General features: G+C 39.3%; 1 protein-coding gene across 1 annotated transcript in view; it reads right to left on the bottom strand.

Annotated features, from left to right (window-relative positions):
* Nucleotides 1-22,610, bottom strand: part of wtip (WT1 interacting protein) — a 42,918-nt gene that overhangs the window by 15,867 nt on the left and 4,441 nt on the right. Inside the window, exons 2-3 of the mRNA XM_063479219.1 lie at nt 16,328-16,429; nt 1,462-1,529 (exon numbers count right to left, since the gene is read on the bottom strand). Of these exons, the coding sequence (XP_063335289.1) occupies nt 1,462-1,529; nt 16,328-16,429 (170 nt within the window). The remainder of the gene's footprint in view (nt 1-1,461; nt 1,530-16,327; nt 16,430-22,610) is intronic.

Genomic DNA, 22,610 nt, shown 5'->3' with positions numbered 1-22,610 from the left:
TACACCAGAGCAAAAATAGGATGTCAACCACCTAGCAACTAAGCAGAATTGTTTGTTTCCCAGTGACTGTATTATTTATTTTTTTGTTTTTGTTTTGCGTTGAGCGTGTGGCACATTCAATTTCTGTGGGACCTCTGTGCTCACAGTCAGAGCTGTGCGTGTCAAATGACCATATAAGGATATCATCTCCTGACATTGTACAGAACCAAGAGCTGAAAAAACTGCCAGTGTTTAGTGTTTTGAAGCCTGAGCTGTTGAGCTATTCGACCTTAATGTTTTGACCTCATTATTTGTAACTTTGACCATGTTAAATGTAACAGTTTAATTATGAATGGAAATAAGTAAAAGCATAATAGATACACTTTATAATGAGATGACCAGGCTTTATTTAGAATCATCTCATCATTCTCTTAGCCTCCATTACTTTTTTACAGCTACAACCAATTCGTCAAAGATTCCTTCATGTTGAGGGAGTTTAGTGCCCTCTGTCTTCTACAGGAAATAAAACACTCGCCAACACATCAGTAGCTCCTTCCCTTCAAACCTGAAGCCCAGGCGAATAATTAAAGTGACCATCTGCAGCACACAACCCCCTCTGGGTCGTGACCTGATTGACACAGAGGGGCCTGCTAGTGGAGACACTGCTACCAGGTGGAGGTGGTAGGTCATGATGGGCAGGCTGCCCCCTGCCCTGACATCTCTGCTCCGAATCTACCATCTGCCAGCACCTCCCCCCACCTATGAAGCACCCCCAGGGTGACAGCCCAGACTAGCCGTGCATCAGCCGTAGGAGGGAGGCGGAAGGAGATTAGTCTCATCCCGACATCTCAAAGGTGCTGACTGTAAATTGCAAAACAGGAATCTGAGTGTTTCCTAACAGGCCAGCAGGTTACAGGAAAGCTGCCTATAAACAGGAAGTACTGTCAGCACATGAGGCCAACAGTTATGGTGTAATCTGGACAACAAAACCAATTTCAACATCTGTGTTAGAGGAAGTGTTTGCAGCCACCTTCCTTGTTTGAAATCAGTCACATTTTATTCAAATCACATACAGCTAGAGTAAACAAAATATGATGGTCACGATTCTCAGTGTTCAGTGGAGCATGAGATCAGGTCCTGTGTCTGGCCTGTTAACCTGCAGCAGATGGACCAGGAGTCTGAGAGCTGCAGCTGTCCAACCCTCCTCCTCCTTCTCCACCTCCTAATTGTAAGTGCCGGGGAACAGCTCGCAGTGTAATTGAGCTCCTTGGGGAAATTATTAGTGTGAATTGAAGGGGTGGTGCTAAAGCCCTAATTGTAGCTGTTCAGTGTTTTTCCTCCAGAGGGTTCAAGAATGTAGCCTGAGGTCCTAATTCTTCGCTCTTTCTGCTCCACCTGCATCCCCGTCTGACTCCAGCATGAGGCAAACACACAGTGATCCACTCATCACAGAACAAAATCAATAACCACGAGAGCACTTACCAGAAAGTCCTCCTCACAGTAGACCTTTCCATTGACGTTGTAGAACGCTTTCCCTCGTAGCCTCCTCCCTGAAAAGATGAACGGCAAATTAAAAATGCAACATGCAAAGATGTATATAGACTATATAGTCAAAGGAATGTGGATGCTCATATTTTTGTACTTTGGATCTAGAAATCTTAAGGCACAGACCCTTACAGTAAACAATAGAACCGCTTATATGCAGTGGGAATATTATTCCTCATCTCCTTGCATTCATTTGCTATTTTGTTGTCTACCAACAACCAAACAGTGTGACGAGGGATTTTCTGACAACCAAACATTATTATAGCACACTGTACTTTACAGTATACTACAAGTGGACATCAAGGTATGAATTATTGTTTTTGTAACGGTACATTTTAAGCAGTTCTTTCCTTTAACAACAAAAACAACAACTACAAAAAGTTGACGTGAGCCCCAGACTTTATGTGTAGTTGTTACATTTTGGGAATTACGAATAAGTGATACAGCAAAGGTCTTGGTTAGCCTACTGAAAGAAGAAGAAGAAAGACAACTGTCACAAAAGCCATGTGTCTTTTGACTTCAGCTGGACTGAATGATCTCATCATCACTGTCATCTGTCAGTACAGTTTGGGTAATAATAAAAAAGCACTTTGCAAATGAAACATCCCATCTGAGAGAAATAGGCCAACATCAAAATAGTGGTAGACCGTTCAAAAGTGTCTGATTTAAAAGTGTCTTTTCCAGTGAAGGCAAGGTATCTGCCAGTGGACTGATGACATCCAGATGTTACAAACTGAACCAAAAGGAGAACTAATGATATGTCAGAGGACACAAAGGCTATTTTCCGAACATATATATATAGTCATCCCTTTAAATTGTGGCTTACACAAAAATTGTGAAAACCATTGCACTGAACATCGCTGTACACCAACTTTAGACCCCCCCCCCCAACATCAACATGTTACCTCAGCAGAACAATGCTAACTGCTACATACCATGAAACCCACAAAGTTCTGGGAAGTAAAAAGAAGAAACCATCACAAACACAAAATAAGTCCAACACACAAACACTCAAATGACCCAAAGGCTTGACTGCCAAAGTGCCATGACATTCTCAAAGGTCCCATATTCTTGCTTTGAAGGGTCAGAGATGGCATGAGGAGGATTTACACGATATTAGGCAGCTGGTTTGAATGCTGTGACTCATCAGTTTAAGTGATTGAAACTTTGTGGCAACAGTTTCCACTTTGCTTGCAAACTGACCGTCAGGTCAGAGGTTGACTTTCTTTTTGAATAAATTCCAAAACTTTTTAAAAGGACCTGCAGATTTTTTCTGTGTAACATTTTTTTGGTGCAACCACACTTTAAAATCTTAGCTGAGTGGGAAAGAATTTGACAGTTTAGTGTAAAACCACCCCAGAATACTAGAGAAAGCAAAGAGATGAGCTTATTTAATTTTCCACATTTTAAAATCTGATGATAAAATAGTAGATTTTCTTTATTGCTGGTTTGCAGATTTCTGTCACAGCTGCACCATCCACCCACTGTTTAAACCTACTCTTTGTAAAGGACATGAAAAGGAACCTGAATTAGGAATAGAAGAAAGGTAGCTTAAATGAAGGAATGTCAGCCTTCTAGTGAAGAGGAGTTAAAATTGCATGTCGCAGGTAGAGAATGAACTGAGTAGCTGCACCGAGGTCCAGTAATAGAAAAATAAATTGTATCTTGAAATACGAATCCTCCCGCAGACATCAATAATAAAAATATGGAAGAGAAAATGCGCACTTTTACTTTTAGACTTTATTTGTTAGGTTATCACTTCTTTGCCCCCCAAAAACGAGTTTTGAAACAGTGTTGGTAAAAAATAAACAATGAACCAATTATTTCAGACAGAACATGCGACATAACACTTCTGTTAAATTTTACATGCAAAAACACATCCTACTGTATCCTTTTCTTTTATCTTCCATGGCCACAGCACACACAGAGTGCGGAGCAGATGGTTCGCCAAAAACAGGCAACTTTCTGCCTCCGTTTAATTACCTCAACCATTGATCCCGACAAGAATCCATTCACAACCCATACACAATCAATACAGCAGGCTGCTTGCCAAACCTCCCCCAAAAATCTCCACTCTTCCCTGCTATTGTGCACTGCTCACAGACAGACCAACAATAGCAGACTGGAGGGAGGATGTCCCTTATTCTGACACATAGAGAAAACGACAACCAGCTTTTCAACACCGCTTCATTATTTTAAATAACTTTAAAACCCTAAAAAAGTCACAGGCCCACAACACATAAACATGTCCACACTGCAGTGAGCCCAGGTTCAGGACACCGAGCTTCTAGCACAGAGTGAGAACACTGAATTCCTCTGGGTTAGCCTTCATTCATCAGAATCCAAGTTTGAATCCAAACTGAAAAGGAAATTCTGCTGCGGGCTGGCTTCTACAGCCCCCTGCCATGCATCTCACACTGCTCGCCCATTCAAATTCATTTAACAGCAGCGGTGTCTCTGTGGCAGCACGGTGACTTCACCCGAGCCTGGCAGACGAAACCCATGGATCTCATAAATCTGCAGGATTAGTCAGATTTAATTGTCGTCCTGAGCCACCACTGATTTTATGGGTGTCCCAGCATGAAAAAGATGCTGCTTTTTTTTTTAACTTAAATTTATGCAATCGCTATATTTCACACACATGCACTCACATGCACTCACTCACTGTCACAATGCTGGGAGATGGCAATACATTAACATCCACATAAATGGCTGGAGCAGCAGAGGAATGTTGTCCACACAATAGGTGAGACTTTTAAGACTTTGAGACTGAGGAGCAATTAGCATTTTGGTAGCGAGGAGCAAAAAAGAAAAGGAGGATTGAAGAAGAACTCTTCATAGATGAGACTTTGAAGGGGCTAAACTGGCAGGAGCAGTGAGATTATAGTGAACAGTGCAGCAGCAGGGGCTGCGAGGTGTTGCTGTGTGCTGGTCTGTGGCCTCTGCTCTGGAGTTTGGGGTCTGGAAGGTGAATACAAAGGCCCCAGTGCTGATGACTGTGTGGAGCGCTGCTAGGGGAGCAGGCCGACTGAGCAAACGGGGACATTCTTTCTGCCTGAGGTCACTAGCTGGTCCCATTCATCCCCCCGCACCTCTCCAGCACCCGCTCTCTGCCCACTTCCATCACCGAGAAAAAGAGGGGGAGGGCTCCATGCCTCCCTCTCGCTCCTTTGGCCTTTTGTGACCAGACATTGCTGCAGAGAGGCCGAATGTCCTCACAGTCCTGCAAGGCATTGAATCAGTAGCTCTATTTATAATTTGCAATCTACCTGCAGGTTTTACAGAGCCTGATCCATGATTATAGCTCGGTCAAATTGCTCCCATTAGGCCCCTGACTGCATGTAAACTTGAGCATATTTTACCCATCCTGGCATCATAGACTAGCTAGATGTGCAGTTTGGGATTTACTTTAAAATCCTTTTCTCATTTTCATGTCTCACTCTGCTTGCTTGTCTTAGTTATTACTTTTAGAAGTTCCAACCAGAGGTTGTGTTAGACTTTGTCACCATCTTTCATTTTGATGGACAGGGTTGTGAAGTTTCCTGACTTATTCTCTCATTACCTACCTACAAATAAAAAGAATATCCATTGATGAGGACATCAATGCATAAGGGACAAATAATGGTACATCACAAAAAAGAATAGAAATGTAAAAAATCTGCTGTAAGGTCACTCCACATGTCAGCACCAAAAGAAACAGATTCGACAGTTCAAGCGGAGGCACTAAAACAACCTTGTGTCTAAACTAGCAAATATAAGGTGACTTGAGCTGGGTGCTTGATTGAGTGTAATCAAATGCATCAAAGAGGGCTGCTGCAGAGGCGAAAGCTTTTTGTGTCCGATTTTATTTTATTCTGAAGGGCAAACTCTGTCCAACCTCGCTCTGCTGCTACACCCAAAACTGAAATTACCAGCATCATGTTTCCAGCAGGAAAGTGATCGTAAGTTACCAAAAGTTTTTCATGATTAAACCTTCCAATGCTGCAAGCCCTTACTTCCCCATGAGGTTCATTTTGCCTGCCTAATCTGCTCCTTCTGCATGAGGAACCAGCTGCACCCATGACTCACCCATGACGCTCCGACACCTCACTGGAGGATTCAACCGTGTATGTTTAATTTTAGGTTGTATATATAGAAGACAGCAACTGGTGTGTTTATTTAATATTTTGATGAATCCACCATCTAATCCATCAAAAAGACTGACAGACTTCAGATTTTTCCATCACTGTTTAAAAAAAAGAAAAATATTTAGTTAACTGGAGTCAATTTTAAGTCAAAAGTTGACTCAGGGCACTTTAATTTCAAACCATGCTCGCATTATTTTGACATCACAGCATTTGAAACTAGAGGTTTACAACTGATTTTGGTAGGTTATTTACACAGTCATAGTTTTTACTTAATTTCATAGTTTATATTTTATAGGGACAGGTATGCAACATGCCTAACAGCACAGAGCTCATTTTCAATGGCATTTAAAATCCATGAACCTCAGCACACCACATGCATATGAGTTTGGTATGGTTTATAATGACACATAATGATGAGTGATTTTCTCCTCTCCCTCTTTCTGCTCCTGACCTCTGCACGTATGACGGCCGCGTGCAATTTTTGGTCATTTACAAATCTCAGCTCATCTGTTAGTGCATGCATTTTGAATGCTGGTGTTGCCATGGAAATGAAGACTGATGTGTCACCATGGCGAAGGTATCATTCGGCTAAATTTTCCTCTGGTATGGCAGTTTCGGTTAAGCCTATTCAGTCAAAAAAAGAAAGAAAAAACCCAGCAGGAGTCACTCGTCTTCATTGAAAGGATAAAAATAATTTCATTGGGCATCCAGGTTGTTTAGACGCTTTCACCTAAAATGAGAGCTGTGTATTTTTTCTACACAATGTTAGCGTGTCTGAGATTCATCCTTGGATCATGTGGGGGATGTGGCCTTTTCTATGACTACCAAAATGAGAATGTAGGAATCTTATTTTTGCATAATACAAAAAGAAGATTTAACACGTTGCAGTGACTTTGTTAAGTTGCATGCTGTTTCTGGTCTGAATAATTTTTTCCTACTGATAAGATACAGATGTAATTGTGATCTTTTGTACTTTTTGGATGCAGGACATGTGTCGACTGTTCTCTGCAACTCTAGAAAACTGACAAAAAATCCAACCCTTAAGGTTAAGTTCATGGCTGGAGTTCAAATAGAAGTGAAGATGACAGGATTTCTTTCAGTGTAACCTGAGCTCATGGTATGCACATGAAGCTCGACCCAAGACTTCCAAAGCCACAGAGAGTCCCCTCTTTGGGTAGTACTTTCTGAACATTGAGGAATTATTATGATATGTTTACTTTGAAAATCTTTGTATTATCTCTTTTGATTTTTTTAAGGACAGGTATTTATTAAACAGAGCGAAAAAGTGTTACTTCTCTAGTCATGTTATATGTCTAGCACACACACACACAAAGACAATCAAACATTAATTTTCTGTTGCAGCAATGGTAAGTTACTGACTTTTTCAACTGTTGGGCTTGATAGCTCTACCCGGATTAATGCACTGAATATGAAGCTGAAGATTTAAAGGAAGGAAATAATAAAGTTTTCATAAATATGATGAATTAAACTATGGGTAGAGAAATGAAGCATGCTTTACGTTTCTTTAGTTTGACTGACATTTTCCAGTCCAGTCCATTAACAATGGAAGTCTGAATTAAGACCTCAATAGCAGACTTTTTAACTGCAGCCTAAAAGGTGTTGCTCACTTTGCAGCAGCTCAGTTGCATCAGCTGAGCTTATAGCAGTCACATGCTGCAAAGAGAAAGGGGAACAATTCAGAGTTTGACATAAAATAATTTCTTTAGTAGAAAAAAAATGAAAACCAAGCCTCTATTTTTTTAATGGTTCATAGTAGGGCTTTCCAGCTTTGGCAGAAATCATGAATCATGACTACTGAGGTTACAAACACTTATAATCACAAACTTTAAGCAAAGAAAGAAGAAAAAAAACCCAGTGTGTCCTTTTAATTTGTCCATTTGAGTGTCCATAATCTTTAAATGCAGAAATACATATGAACTAAAATGAACTTCTCCAAAACTTTGCAGGGAGTGAACATGAATTCATAACGCTTTTTGGACTGTCAGTTGAAACTGATCCATGGATTTTGCAGCTTTACACTCTACAAACTGATGAAATATTATTAAAACATTTTCCATGACGATTTCCCCAGACTTGATTGCTGGCCCTGTCTCTTCCTAACTAAAGATCTTTAGATATAAACCAATTGCAAAATAATATGAAGAAGACAATCGTGTTCCTTAATGATCTGTCACATATCATATCACATAGAATCCCATGTCCCATCATACACTTAGGTTTTGTACCTGGTGGAGTAACAGTGGCACCTGCATTCTCAAGCCACTGCTGCCTTGAACTTGTGAAACTGTTGTTATCTGCGTTTGCATTGACGTCAGAGGTCAAACATAAGCCAGTAACAACAATTAAGCAGATGTCAATCAGTCAAACCCTTTACATTCTTGGTGACTGGGTCTAATACGGTAAAAGAAATTGTCAGCATAAAACAGACAACGCACAATATAATCTTTTACCATTAACCTTTGAATTGCTGATCTACTGAGCTAACCTTTTGACCAGATAGAAAAGCTGAAACATCTACATCCCTAAAGCAAATGCTGACACAGAAGTGGATCATATCAGGTCACATTCCAACAAGAAGTATTTGTCAACTTCCTACTGGTGACACGCCTGCTGGTGTGTTTCAACATGAGATAACTGTTCCTCTCTGAGAGGAAGTTTATCCCGTGGCAAAACGTGCTTACTAAAAGTACACTTAGAAAATTCGCTCTTACACTGCTCTTGCTAGCAGTTAATCAAATATAAATAGCATCTGAAAACCAATGACTTCCCAAGGTTAATAGTTGCATTATTACTTCCTTTACGATTTTATGAGTTAGTTAAATTTTATCAGTAGCCAAACAAATTTGAGCTTTACAAAAAAGGGTAAAGTGAACCCATCACACATCCTCAGGTTGGAGATTTTTGGTGGTACTGATGAGCATCTGAAAAATAATCACACCGCCGAGCTCCTCAATCAGGTCAATTAGCCAGAATAAACAATTCACATGACAGCACGGACCTGCCTGCAGTTACAAGGAGAGAGCTTCAGTACATACAAAAGCTTATTGTTTCACATTCACATCAAAAGACAACAGAAAATTTTGTTAGCTGTATTTTAATTTAATTCCGCGCTTTGTCACTGACAATAAACCAGCCTAACAGAGAGGAATGTGCTGGCAGAAGGCATCACTCTGTTCTTTCTCTGGCAGAGAAACCACGAGAGCGTTTGCCTGGCTGCAGGGACAGATAAATGTGGTGATTGGCTCACAAAGGAACTTCAAACTGATTTTTTCATACAATGCAATTACAAGCCTCTGCAGGCCTTCATGTTTTTGGTATTCTGAGAGAAACCCCAGTCACGGAGGCTACAGCAAAGTCTGCTGTAAGCATATTATCCAGCTCTGAACACTGCAGATTAACATCATATAGACTGTGGATAAAAATGGACTGAAACTTTAGTGTTTTGCTCTGTTATGTATTTTTTGAAGCAAAACTTATCAGTAAAGGGGAGTAACCTTGGTCACTGCATTCCTTAACTACACCATAGGCACAGATACTTGCTTAATTAGTGCTGAATAACAGATTAATTAAATATTAGGATTTAATTTACAAAAACAAAACATAAAACAAAAAAATATGGGTTGCATCACATTGTTTTGACCAATTGCCACCACACCCTTTGAGCAACACTAGATAATACTGAAACCAGGACAGACACATGCACTGTCTTGATGTTATGCTCTGATTACTGTTCTCACAGATTTACTCCCAGTTTTGAGTCATCCAGAAATCAGAAATGATGCACGCTCCGACTTCTAGGGTATGCGCAAAAGTTCAGGTCAAAACATCTGGCAAAGAGAGAGGTTTCACCTCCAAAAAGAATTCTGGAACATTGCAGTAGTGTCAGATCTTTGCAAGACATTTCATTGTTTTCTGTGTGGACAAAAGTGGAAAATGAGAGAGAAAGATCTTCAAACTGCTGGTGTATCCTTTGAGTTGTAATGTATAACTGCAGACGAAAGGCAACAGAACTGCAGGATAACAGCTAAGGATGGCATGTCTTCAGCTGTGCAGAAAAAGATGATGTGTGGATGGGAGAGATATGAGTATGTGCAAAAAAAAAAGAAGCTTTTTTTGTAAAAAGAAACTCCTAATAATATCCTCCAGTTTCAGGCCAAGAATGAATGAGATACAGCAAGCGAAGGCCACACAATGATAAACCAAATGTTGTTCGTTGTGTCTATAAAATAAGTTTGAGTCCTTGTTCCAAAAGCAAATGAGTTTCCATTGAAAAATGTTGACTTTTCCATGTCTCTGGCCTACAATCAACCTGAATGTTGTACATTCACTGACCACTTAGTCAGGTATTTAACTGCTTCTTAATGCACATATCTCAGCAGCTAATCACGTGGCAGAAAGTCAGCATCTTTAGGTATGTAGATAAGGTCAAGGCAACACTGCTGAAGTTCAAATGAGTTCTGAGCATCAGAATAGAAAAGAAAGATGATTTAAATGATTTTCAACTATTATTCAAAATCTATTTCACTATTTCAGAGAGTGCTGGTCTAAATGTTGATGTCAGGGGTCACAGAAGAATGGCTAGACTGCTTTTAGCTGATAGGAAAGTAGCAGTATTCAAATACCAAAGTATGCAGAAGAGCTTTGGTTGGTAGAGTCAGATAATATTTGTCCTTTTCTTTAGTACGATTGTGTCAAAGAATGAACACATTTATCAAAGAGCACATTTTTAGAGATGCGGCGTGTTTTCATTCATGTCCTACTGGATAATTCCCTCCCTTTTTTTGGAAAGTTCATTTTAACCAGCACTAGCCCCTTCTCATCTTTCACCTCTGTATTGGTCCGTTGATCAGGTACTCAAGCTCTTAGCCCACACTTAAAAGACTTCAACTCCACTGTTTTAAACTACAGCTGGAGATCCAGCGCAAGGTGAAGGGCCACTTTAACCAGAACCTCCAGCAAGCGGACAACTGAGTCTGTCCACAAAATAAGACAGTTGACGCAGACAAGAGAAATCTGTTCTGTTTCCTGTCAAAAATAATAAGTTGTGTGATTTTGTTTTTAATGGCACCTATTTTCATTTGAGGTGGTGGGCAGGGGTGGTGGGGGGTGGGGTGCTCTAGTCTGTGATGTACCATTATTTTTCTTTTAGCATTTTCTGTGCTTTCATAACGTAAAAGCAGACAAAGTAATATGTATATCTTTATTTGATATATCTTAAAAAGAGATCCATACATATATTTTATTTGCTGTATTAAGGTATAATACAGCAAATAAAATATAAAAAATACAGCACGGGTCTACTGTGAGCAACAGGTGATATCTGCTGTGCAACAAAATGTTTATAACGCTGTGTAAATGAAAACAACATTGGGGAAAAAAGATCTAAAAATAAATAGTTACATTTTTCATGCATGACTGGCAATGAACAGATCACCTGTCTGAAGTATTTAAATAGAATTTTCCACATTTTTCTGAATCAACCTCTAACTTGCCTGGAATAGAAATAACATCAAAGTGGCAGCTGCAGCCCAAATTGAGGGCAAAGTTATGATACACATCCTTGTTTCAACATGTCTCACAGCATCCAGCCTTCCTGTTATTCATTATAATAAAAGAAGGATCTTAAATGCAAGCCCAAACAAAGCAGAAAGGGTTACACCAAGGGTGTCACAAACACAATACTGCTGCTACAGGCTCGTTAGCTGCCGGCTCGCTGACCACCTGCTAATGAGAACAGTTGTCCGCTGCTTGCATCTATGAAGAAATATTTACCCAGCATGATTACTAATGAATGAAGTTGCCTTATCCTCATTATCCATCCATCCATTTTCTTCTAATAACACTACAAGTTTGCATATATATGACATGTATGACCTCGGGAGTAAAACAAAAAAGAAAACTGAACGCGCCCTGATTTCCAATGCCTTGCAGGTGCAACTTGTGGCGGTAAACGATTAGAGAAATTCAAGCCCCTGAGCTGCTGCCTTTTGGTTCAGTGTAGCACACAAATGAGTCATCAGGCTTTTTGCGGTTGACAGTCTGCTCATCCAGTCTGAAGTGCAGTGTTTACTTCTTTTCTTTTCATCGACACCCTGTCTCGCGCTCATCCTGAAATTTTACCTTCACCCCGATTAAACTGTGTTTACGTTGAGAAATATGTCCGTTAGGGATGTTTTGACACCTGCTTTCCATGCCAAATATAAATGGGAAAATAAATATCATAAACTAAAATTAAAAAGAAAAATAAAGCTCTCAAAAAACAGAGTTTACTGTATAATAATTAGATTTGCATTTAGCAGTCATTAGAAACAAATCTTTCAATAAAATTTGAATTTTAAATGTTTGTGCCATTTTGCAAGGACACAATGTAACATTTTTTTTTTTGCAAACTGTGGCTAAGATTAGCATTGCTAGGTCCAAAAGCACAACAATCACTCATCCAGTCAGTTGGGTAATGTTTAATGCTCTGACCAACAATTACAGCTGCAGATATGAATAAATTCATTGCTCAGTGGCACTATTAATAACCATAGATACCTCAGCAGATGCTTATTTTAGGAGAACATGTCACAAGAAATTATTGCTAAAATAACACTTGTTAATGCCTGTTTATATACAATTGGCAGCTAAAAATATATAAAAATAGCAAGAGCGATGGTAATACAAAAGATTACAGGTTTTTCTGTTTTTGTGAGAGATTGAACAAGGCCTCATGTTTAACGTTTACTAAAAGAAAATGGTTAAACGCTTTTGTCAGTTTTACTGTTATGTTTATGTAGACCATAACCTTAGGTTTTACAATTTTTCTGATTTTACTTGAGTTGATTTGACTTACAGACCAAGTGTGATAACATTATATGTGTGTTATATTTTAGCCATCAGAAACTTGTGAATTGGCATAGACTGACTGACTTTACTACTTAGCATGATGGACACTAGAGGAAGAAAAATAAGTAAATTCATATTTAAAAGTCAAAGTTCAAACCAATTAGACCCAAGATTTGTAAAACTATGTCCTCCTGTGGACATGTATTTGCATCCACTTTGGCGTACGTGTGCCATTTTACATGAGTCCATGCCAGGCCTGCCCCCTCTGATAAGCAGGTCTGGTACACTTTGTGACTGTCTGATTGAGGTCCTCCAGGGAAGGTTGGCTGAAGTGGTGGTGGTGGCGGTGGGGGTTGCATTCTTGGCCATTTCATGAAAAAAGGGTGCAACCATGGGAGTAAGCCAAGAGGAGGGCTCAATTATGCATGGTTAAACAAAGCCCAAGGCTACCAGCGAGCAATGTCTCAGCAAACTCAACCTCACTCTGGAGCTTCAGAGTCCAGAAAGAAGAAAAAGAACCCGAAAAACAAACAGGGGACATAAGCACGCAATTCCCGATAAATCACTGGATTGTGTTATGACAAGACCAGGCACTTTGAAACTAAACTTCTCAGAGGCCTTCAAAACACTGCTTAAAAGAAAACATTCCCATTCACATGAGGTCAAATGAAACATCAGAGTTTATGTTACCAATAAACCATCTTTAGAGGAGAGATGGCCCATGAAGCACAAAAGACAACTTGTTAACTAATCGTGGACATGATTTCTCCAATAAACGCAACAATAATTCTCCAGGGAGCTGTTTTTTGTCTAAAAGCAATTACGCTCCACATAGCTGTTTTATGATGTAGCTACCCTGCTCCCCACAAGTACTCCAGGCATGTTTTCAGGGTATTTTTAGCCCTCAGAGGAAATTATCTGGTTGTCTTACAAATAAGTCTGTTTGAAAGACCAAATGTCGAGAACAACCAGTGTCTTCCTTTGTTTTGGCAATGAACACTGACTCCTAAATGAACCCAAAAAAAAAGTTATCAAGGCTTTTAACTCTTAACCAAGCCAGAAGCCACTTTTCCACATTAAACACCCAAACTTCTGCAACTGGACACTCAGCTTCTGGCCCCTCTTTCTTCCAGCACACAATAAATAGGAAAGTATGTGGCTTTGGTTACATCTAAATTGTAGGAAGCTCTTCCAGAGCCGGAGGGGGCGAGGTGGAGGATCGGTATCCATGTATAGTTACACATATGAATGGAACCTGCCTAAAAAGCTTTCTCCCAAGATCTTCCTCTTGTTTCCCCAGGAAACGGGAGAGGAGGGCTGGAGTCGGGTGTCAGGGGCGTCCAGAAGACACGCACAGACACACACACACACACACACACACACACACACACACACACACACAATCTATACTGTCCTTGGAGCTCGAGAACAGATTTAATTACAGCCTTACAAACCAAATAATGTCAGCATTTTATTTCTTTGTTTCATTATTAGCCTGTTCCCGCTGCAGAGAGCTGCTGCCCTTTTATTCTACAGAGCGGACTTCAGCCTAGGGGATTATTTTAAGAAGCAGATGTTTTGATCCAGACTGTAACACCAGATCTAACAGCAAGCTGGTGATACTAATGATGATTTTTTTAGGCAGAGACAGCAGCGGCAGAAGCTTACAGCACGGCTGGTGCTGCCTGTAAGAATGAGCACATTTGAGACATCACACTCCTGAAATGATCAGTTCTCCAGGGAGCACAAAAGCTGGGCAAACCAAAAAACAAGCACAGACCCAGGTGTCTCAAGTAATTAATATAACACAGTGCTCAATGGCCCTTTATAGATACAATGTTTTTGCCACTTTTATGTTAATGTTTTTACCTGATTTTTGCTTAGCTTTTGAATCTTTACTCACTCTGAATGACCGTGTTTATGTTGGGGAGAGTGGGTGGGTGAGAGCTGTGAACCAATTTGAATTCTTAAATGATATATATGTCTCAAAATGAGCAAGGATATGCTTATTTTAAAAGATATTTTTGCGGGGGTAAAAATAATTATGAATCGACATTTACAATACCGAATATCATGTACCTTCTGCCCTTTTTGCAACAATTTCGGGAGGAGGGGAGTTGCTTCTTCTAATAGAAAAAACATGCTTATGGTTTTTGACAGATTCTATATGAAATAAGTTATGCAATTAATGTTTTTTTCCATTGCTTCAGCGAGTAAAGCTACAGTTTACTCTTTAGAGCTAGTATGCACATAAATGACTGTGTCATCTGCATACATTCGGACACTGAGTTCAGTACAGATGGATTTCAGGTAGTGTAAAATTAAATAGAAAGGCGTGCATTAAAAGGGGTTAATGACAGCTATTTACCTCAACTGGAAAAACAACAAATATATCATAGATTTGTGAGACTAAGTAATAGGTCACCATTTTCCTAAGCAGAAAGGAAAAAATCACTCTGCAATCAGGTTAATGCAGAATCGCTTTGTGATTCACTTCTCATAGTATCATCATCCACGCAGACCAAATACTTTAAAACTGACTCCCCTGAAGGCTGTGAGCAAATTTACACGAGCTGATTTAGGGGGTTAAAACAGTGTGTGATATGAGACTGACAGCTGCATCCAGTGTATCTGAAAGCAACAAGCTATTTGTTTATAACTCAGTCTGCATGGCTAATTAGCATAGTGTAAAATTACAGAAATAAATGAATTACTTTGGTGAGGAATGAATGGCCATGGGGGGAGATTTAAATACAGTTAAAAGTCCAAAATTTCTGTTCTTCTTCACATTTTCCAAATCCATCCAGATTTGACTCGGTTGGGTGCGATTCTGGCCCCAGGGCCTTGTGTTTGACAGCCCTACTCTAGAAACAGCCTCACAATCTTCATATTTAGAGTAAAGACACATCAAACTAACATACAGGCACATCAGACTAGCTACTTTTATTGTTTTCTTGATTAGCAATAAGACAGACAAAATTAATATTAACCTTTTTCATCTTGCTACAATATTTGCAGATGCTCAGAGTGACCAATAAAACTTGGAGATTGTTTTTTATTTAGGAGAGATTTTAACAGAGATATTTATGCATATTTATGCATAAGTCAAATATTAGCATTACCAGGATGTAACCTTGACTTATGACTGGGCTCTTTCACTTAGATAACAGGATAAAAGGTAAGAAAACAGGTAACATTCTACATATTTAGGTGAAGACGCTGATTAGATTTACTCACTGAATTTTACCTTTTACACTAGTTTTATAGCGTCTAGGGATGGGAAATTCAACATACAGCTCACGAAACATCTGAAAATCTACCTTGCTGATCTGGATTTGTTTTTTCACATAGGTGTTACACAAACCATGAGTGTAACATTTTTTCACACATACCCCACATATCAAGGCTTTGTAGAAAAATGCTTCAGACATAAGTCCTAATGCATGACTGAAATTCAACAAGCTGAAATAAGATGTCTTGGGCGTCACCTTCGCAGAAAATTCTCATGAAGATGGCAGCATGTTTTTGACACTGACACACAATATGGATATTTCTAGGACTTTTTTTAGGAAAGGTCATGTAAAATATCACCATCTGCTCTTTAGAGTTTATACCCACATTCACACTGCAAAAAGTAGAACTATCTGAAACAGAGTGCTTATACCCAGCACTTTTGGCTTCTAGGGGCTTCTAGGGTAATAAACTAAACTCATTATTTGAAACTGTTGCTATGTTGAATATGAGCATCCACCATTGTAACAGTTTATGTATGACAGAAAATAAGAAAAAAGCGTAATAGACACCCATAAAATAACTGCTTTACTTACCACAAGAGCAGCAGGTGAAGCAGTTTGTGTGATAGAGGTTCCCCATGGCCTGGCACGCTTGGCTGGCTCCATACACACCCTTCCCACATTTGACACAAATACCTGTTGGAGACAGCGAGTCAGTTACATGATGATGAGCACAACAGTTTAATGGAAAAGTAGAACAAATCTGCGATTCTGTGAGGACAGAGACTGCACTGATGCTGAAAAGGTCTGTATGATCCAGTGAAGACACAGTCTGTGTTGTTCTGTGTGTGACTCTGACATAAGGAACAATTACTGGACTTGATCCTGTCACATTTCTTGTTACACAGCAGGAAACCTGTCAATCTGTTTGCACATTTATTTAATTATGCAAACGAATAACACTGCAAAATTATAAATCTGCTAAGAATATCACACAGTTCCCTCAGCAGCTTTTGATCGCCTTTGAAGACCAATATCACAATGAAATTCGGAGCATTAAAAAATTAAACAGATTATTACAGATGTTCAGGTTTTAGAGACAGAGAGCAAATTTTAGTGTTTGAATATTAATTCTAAAGTCATATTTCATGAAGCGATTTCTACTTTAGTTGTGCACATTTGACTCCTGTCATTTCCATGCATTACATCATACTGTTTGAAGCTGACTAGATCAGGAAAGCTGATGATTACATTAAAATGCACTGACAGGAAATGCAGTAGATGTGAGGGGATTGTTAGAAAGGACAGGGCGGAGAGAAAAATCCTCTTCTACTGTCCTTCTGTGAAAAGTTGTATTCAAACGGGCCAATGTTGTTTGACGGAGAACAAATTTTACTTAATTGGTTATCATAGATATTTTGTAACTATACTGACACATCCAAAGACTTTACAACTTATAGTGGTGCTGTTTCCTCCATCATTATAGTATATTAGCTATTACCATAACCAACATTTTATTACTAATCGGATCATGAAGCCAAACTCGCAGTGGTCACCTATAAAGTTTCTCCACATTAACCCAGTAAACAATGATGACATGATCATCAGCTATAAACCTACATTCATGCACATGGATATTAAATAATTCAAAGATTGCTAAAATATATTCGAAATTAAAAGACATTTTTGACTACTTTAATGTTATTGACATTACTTGCGTGAATATATCCGCTGGAGTGGAGTCCTGGTATAGTAACAAATTTTGATGTCCTATGATTTTACTCATCTTTCATAAGCAGCTCCCATCTTTTTCCTTTCTACATAAAAGTTCCGGTCCACTTTATTAGGTACGCATTGCTAGTACCGGGCTGGAGTCCTTTTTACTTAAAAAAGTGCCTGAATTTTGCGTGGGATAGATTCAACAGGGTGCTGAAAACATTCCTCAGAGACGTTGGTCTATATTGACATGATCATATCACGTAGCAGTATGCAGTCATCAGAAGACTGGTACATTGTGGTAAGAGAGAGATGGACATGGTCAGCTTCAATTCTCAGGTAAGCTGTGGTATATAAATGATGTTTGGTTGACATTAAGTGTGGCAACAAAATACTGCAGACACCATTACACCACCACCACCACATGAGACCATGGACCCATCATGATATAAGGCAGGATGGATCCATACTTTCATGTTATTTCATACCATCTGAATGTTGCAGCAGAAACTGAGGCTCATCAGACCAGGCAACAACTTTTCCAGTAGTCTAATGTCTAATTTTGGTAAGCCAGTGTAAATTGTGAGTAGCATCTGATGTGGTCCTATGCTGCTGTCTTCCACCTGCTTCAAAGGTAACAAGTGGTTATTTGAGTTATTGTTAACCTTCCTATCAGCTCAGAGCAGTGGGGCAATAAGCTTCAGATCTCTATCATCACAAGGCATTTCTCACTCAGAGAACAATCGCTTACTGGATATTTTCTCTTTTTCAGATCTGTAAACCCTAGAGATGGTTATGCTGAAAAATCCCAGTAAGACCACCAGTTTTTGAACCACTCAGACCATCTCGCACCAACAACCATCCCATGTTCAAAGCCACTTAAATCACCTTTTTTCTGATGCTTGGTTTGAACTTCAGCAGGTCATCTTGACCATGCCTAAATGCATCAAATTCTTACCATGTGATTAGATATTTGCATCAACAAGCAATTCAACAGTTATACTAACAGAGAGGTCAGTGAGTGTAAAAGCACAGTTGAATCCTGCAATAACCTTGTGATGGTTTGTGGAAATAATTCATTTCAATCCGTCCCTAAAGTCCAACAACAATCCGTCAGATTACAATGCTGCTTTTACCCTTGAGGGGAAGTGATGGACTCAAATGCCACTTCACTTAAGCCTGAACTAACCATCAACACAAAGTACTGTGACCTTTAGCGAAGAAACACAATTGGAGGGGGAAAAAAACAGTGGCTTAAAATTATTAGTAGACATCAGCAGCAGACTAACAACCTCCAAACTCTCACACAGGACAACCTCCACTTAGGCCACATTCCTGAGTGAGTGCAGGGTCAAAGTCTGGGTGGGGTGAGTCCAGGGTCACTGTGGCTAGAGGACACAGTCTCTCAAGAGATCCCAACAGGGGAGCTGCACCACAACAACACCCCTAATTTAATTTGGTTCATTATCTCTGAAATCAGACCATGTATACACTTTCAGTGATGCACTTGTGGAATTTCCTGGCTTTCTGAGAGAGTAATTTCACTTTCATAACAGCTCTGGAGCACTCTGTGACACTGAAAACTGATAAAGGACGAGGACACACAACAAAAACACCCACAGTCTTTACTGGTTATCTGAGGTGTTTCTGCATATTAATTATTTGGAATCAAAAACTGATGTAACCTGGACTGACTGCACTCGTTGCTAAGAAAACAGGAAGAAAAGCGGGATAAGAATGAATGAGTGAACTTTAAAATATCCAAGCTGATCAGACAATTTTGCCAATGCGAAAGTCTGTAATGGTATAGATTTTTGCTTTGCTGCTTTCTGCCTGTTAGAATCTAAAATTGTCCCTCTTATATTCACATACTGCATTAAATCCTACACTTCTACACAACTCTTTGTGGAGTTAACTGAGTCAGTTTTGCCAGGTTCTGACTTGATTATACTATTTCTTTGGTAACAAACCGATGATTAAAAAAAGATCCTGTCATGACTTGAACAGGCCACACGTCAAACGTTCCTCAAGCAATTACAGCTGGGAAAAAATAGTTGTTAGGGAAACTACACTCTCAGGGACAGAGAAGAAGTACATTTTTGTCCCTGCGGGTTCATTCTATACTAATGTACCTTCAATGGTTAATTACAGGGTCCTCAAATTAACTTTGTACTTTTTTTCTGAGCTAAAATTAAATTAAGATTTAAAGGTGTAACATTAAGAGGCAGTGTGTGTTTGCTCAAGTACAAAAGTAAATCAAGTTTTGGTGATATTAAGTGGTCTTTATCACTGAAAAAGCACGATACAAATGACAGTTCATATCCAGGCATATATAATGAATTTAGTGTCCAAGTTTGAACCTTTTTTTAAAAGTTAATTTTTGTATGATTACATCCACATACAAACATGTCACAAGAGACAAGTGTACAAATAAATTCGCCCTTCTCAAGGGTTAAGGGCAGTACGTTAAATGGTGACACCCCCAGTCACAAGCCAACAGATACAATAAGGCATTTTTCTTTGAGTGTACCAGAACAAGAATGTGAACAGGCAATGACGTCTGAAACTGTGTATGTGATATTAGCGGTTTTGTGTTCAGTAAAGGCTAAAAAACAAAGAAAGAAAAATAAGACTGACATGATTCATGGGTTGCACAAAAACTGGGTATGTGACGTTATGGTCTGTCAATCCTATAGTGTATATCTGACCCTTGTGCAAAAAAAAGAAAGAACTCCATGCTTCTGTTGCTCAACACCATTTACCCAATCAATGTTGTAACATGAGAGAGAAGGTAAAAAAAAAAATACTGTATGTATAACATGCTTCGCTTTTCAGGTGTTATAAAGGACCCGTGAAGTTGTGTTTGACTCCAATGATTGGAGTCTGTATTACGCTGTCTGAGCCCACATTAGCCTTAGCGATCCTCCTACTTCGATAAATATCCCCAGTTCATTCAGTAACTGCTCCACATCTGCAAGGCTCTAAAATCAAGAAACACTTCTTGAAAAAACTCTCACTTACAACCATCACCAGGCCAGAGTGAGATCTGAAAACTCCAGTAAAAAAGTAAAATTTTACATCCATCCAATGAAAACTGTAATTACGAGAGAAAGCCTTTAACCAATGAGTCAGTAACTACTGCCGTTACTAAAAAAATCTCACCTCCATCTCCAACAACTGTGATTCAAAAGAAATGAAGCATAGTAATGCTGCATTCTTTTAGTTCAACCTGCTGAAAAGGCACCAGGTTACTGTTTAATAACTGATAAGGTCTGGCTCTTGTATGGGGACCTCCAGGGCATTTAAAAGAGATAAACCACAGTCTGTTAGCATCATACTCCAATGTTCATACCAAGTTTCTGTTTCCTTTCTGCTCTGCATCAGAGCAGCGAACTTCCTTTTCCAATTATTTGGAATGACAACTATGAATAACTTGGACAAGCGTCTCTTGATGCAGTAATACTTCACAGATAGGAATGTTACTGCATGAGTGAAGCCAACTTCCTGTTATACTAAGACTACATGCATCAGCATGAAATGTGTAGGTGAGTGTAAGAAAGTCTCAACATTCTCCTTTCTACTGACTTTTTTGTGACTCCACTCATATTACAGCGTGATGTACATGGTGCCTGTGCATTGATTTCTGCACTGCGTGACTTACTGTGAATCTGCCTGAACATCAATAACCCAAATCGCTGGTTCTCTGCATTGTACTACTCAAAATGTGGTGGTGGTTGTGTGTATGTTTAGTGAAACAACACAATTTTTTGACGGATTAAAAGACTCGTGTATACCCTCCACTTCCAAATCTCACATCACCACGTGTGCCTATTTTTACACACATTATCCAGCTTCTCGATAACAAGAAAAGGTGATTCATAAATGGTTTTAGGCTGTTTTTTGGTTTTTTTAAATAACCCTCTAGCTCCTTCCTTCGTTGTTATTTTTATTGGTTTCCCACAGAAGTGATCTATAGCTGAGAAATTACTAACATGACTTTTTGGCTTCAACTCCCTACCCAACGGCTAAACTGAAAACCTATGATTTATTCATGCAGCTACGTTGATTTACCTCTATTGCTTTAATCCCACTAGCTGCAACTATACTGCAGTTACTGTGTGTGAGTAGCACTGTCAAGATTTCATACACTGACATGTAAATGCCGTGCAGTAAAACTAAGCAGTAATGTTTGATTTTAGAATAAACTGTAAATAAAGATGTCACCCACTGGTTCATGAAGGTCGAACGTGAAGCCTCAAACTGAACATTTGTCATCACCATCTTGATGCTTTGAAACCAGGCGTGATAAGTAAGGGGCAGGGGACACATAGGCCTATATCTCATCAGCTAGTGATTTGTCAAAAATAGTGTAAACTATGCTATGTTTCATCATCCTTTTTGCCTATAAAAAAGACCACATTTTGCAAAATGAATATGTTTTGTATTCAATAAGAAGTGAAACTACAAACTGAGGCCATAAACTAGACTAAGACTTCCCATAGATCACAAGAGTCGCCCCCTGCTGGTGGATTTAACTCGCTTCTGTGCTGGCTTCAATTTCAGCTACATCCATCTTTTATATACACTATAAGAACTGTGGATGGCAGTGGTGTAGTAAGCACAGAGTGCAATGATTAGACTGACAGTGAAATAAGTGAGTGCATTTGAATTACAACTTATTCTGAAAAAGAAAAAACACTAAACTCTAGTGTGGAAGATCACATAGAAGAAAATCTCTCCAACCATTCTGATCTAACATAATTAAAAGACATTAAAATGGTAAATTAGAGAGTATTTTATAAACACTCTGGTCCTTCACCTCTCTACCATCACTAAAGACAACAGCGGACGTGCTGTGAGTTGTAAGAAGGCCTGCACAGCCTGATTCATGAAACTTTAACCACTACTCAGTGTGAAGTCAGTTGGACTTCTTAAGGCACAATATCAAACCAATCTCTGTAGATATGAGTCGGTTACGTGAAATTTTTCAGTCAAACAAATGGAGACTCAAACCTGTAGCACAAGCAGAGGGATTTTTTAGTTTGTGTCGCCCGTTGCATCACTTCCGATGCTTTAAAATCTCTGCACGTCTTCAATGGAGAGATTCCATTACTGCACATAGAGTAGGTTTACAGTCCTGGCCATTATAGCAAATCCTGAT

This window comes from Pelmatolapia mariae, linkage group LG1 (assembly GCF_036321145.2).
Source record: "Pelmatolapia mariae isolate MD_Pm_ZW linkage group LG1, Pm_UMD_F_2, whole genome shotgun sequence".
NCBI lineage: Eukaryota > Metazoa > Chordata > Actinopteri > Cichliformes > Cichlidae > Pelmatolapia > Pelmatolapia mariae.
This window is presented reverse-complemented; position numbering and strand designations above follow the sequence as displayed.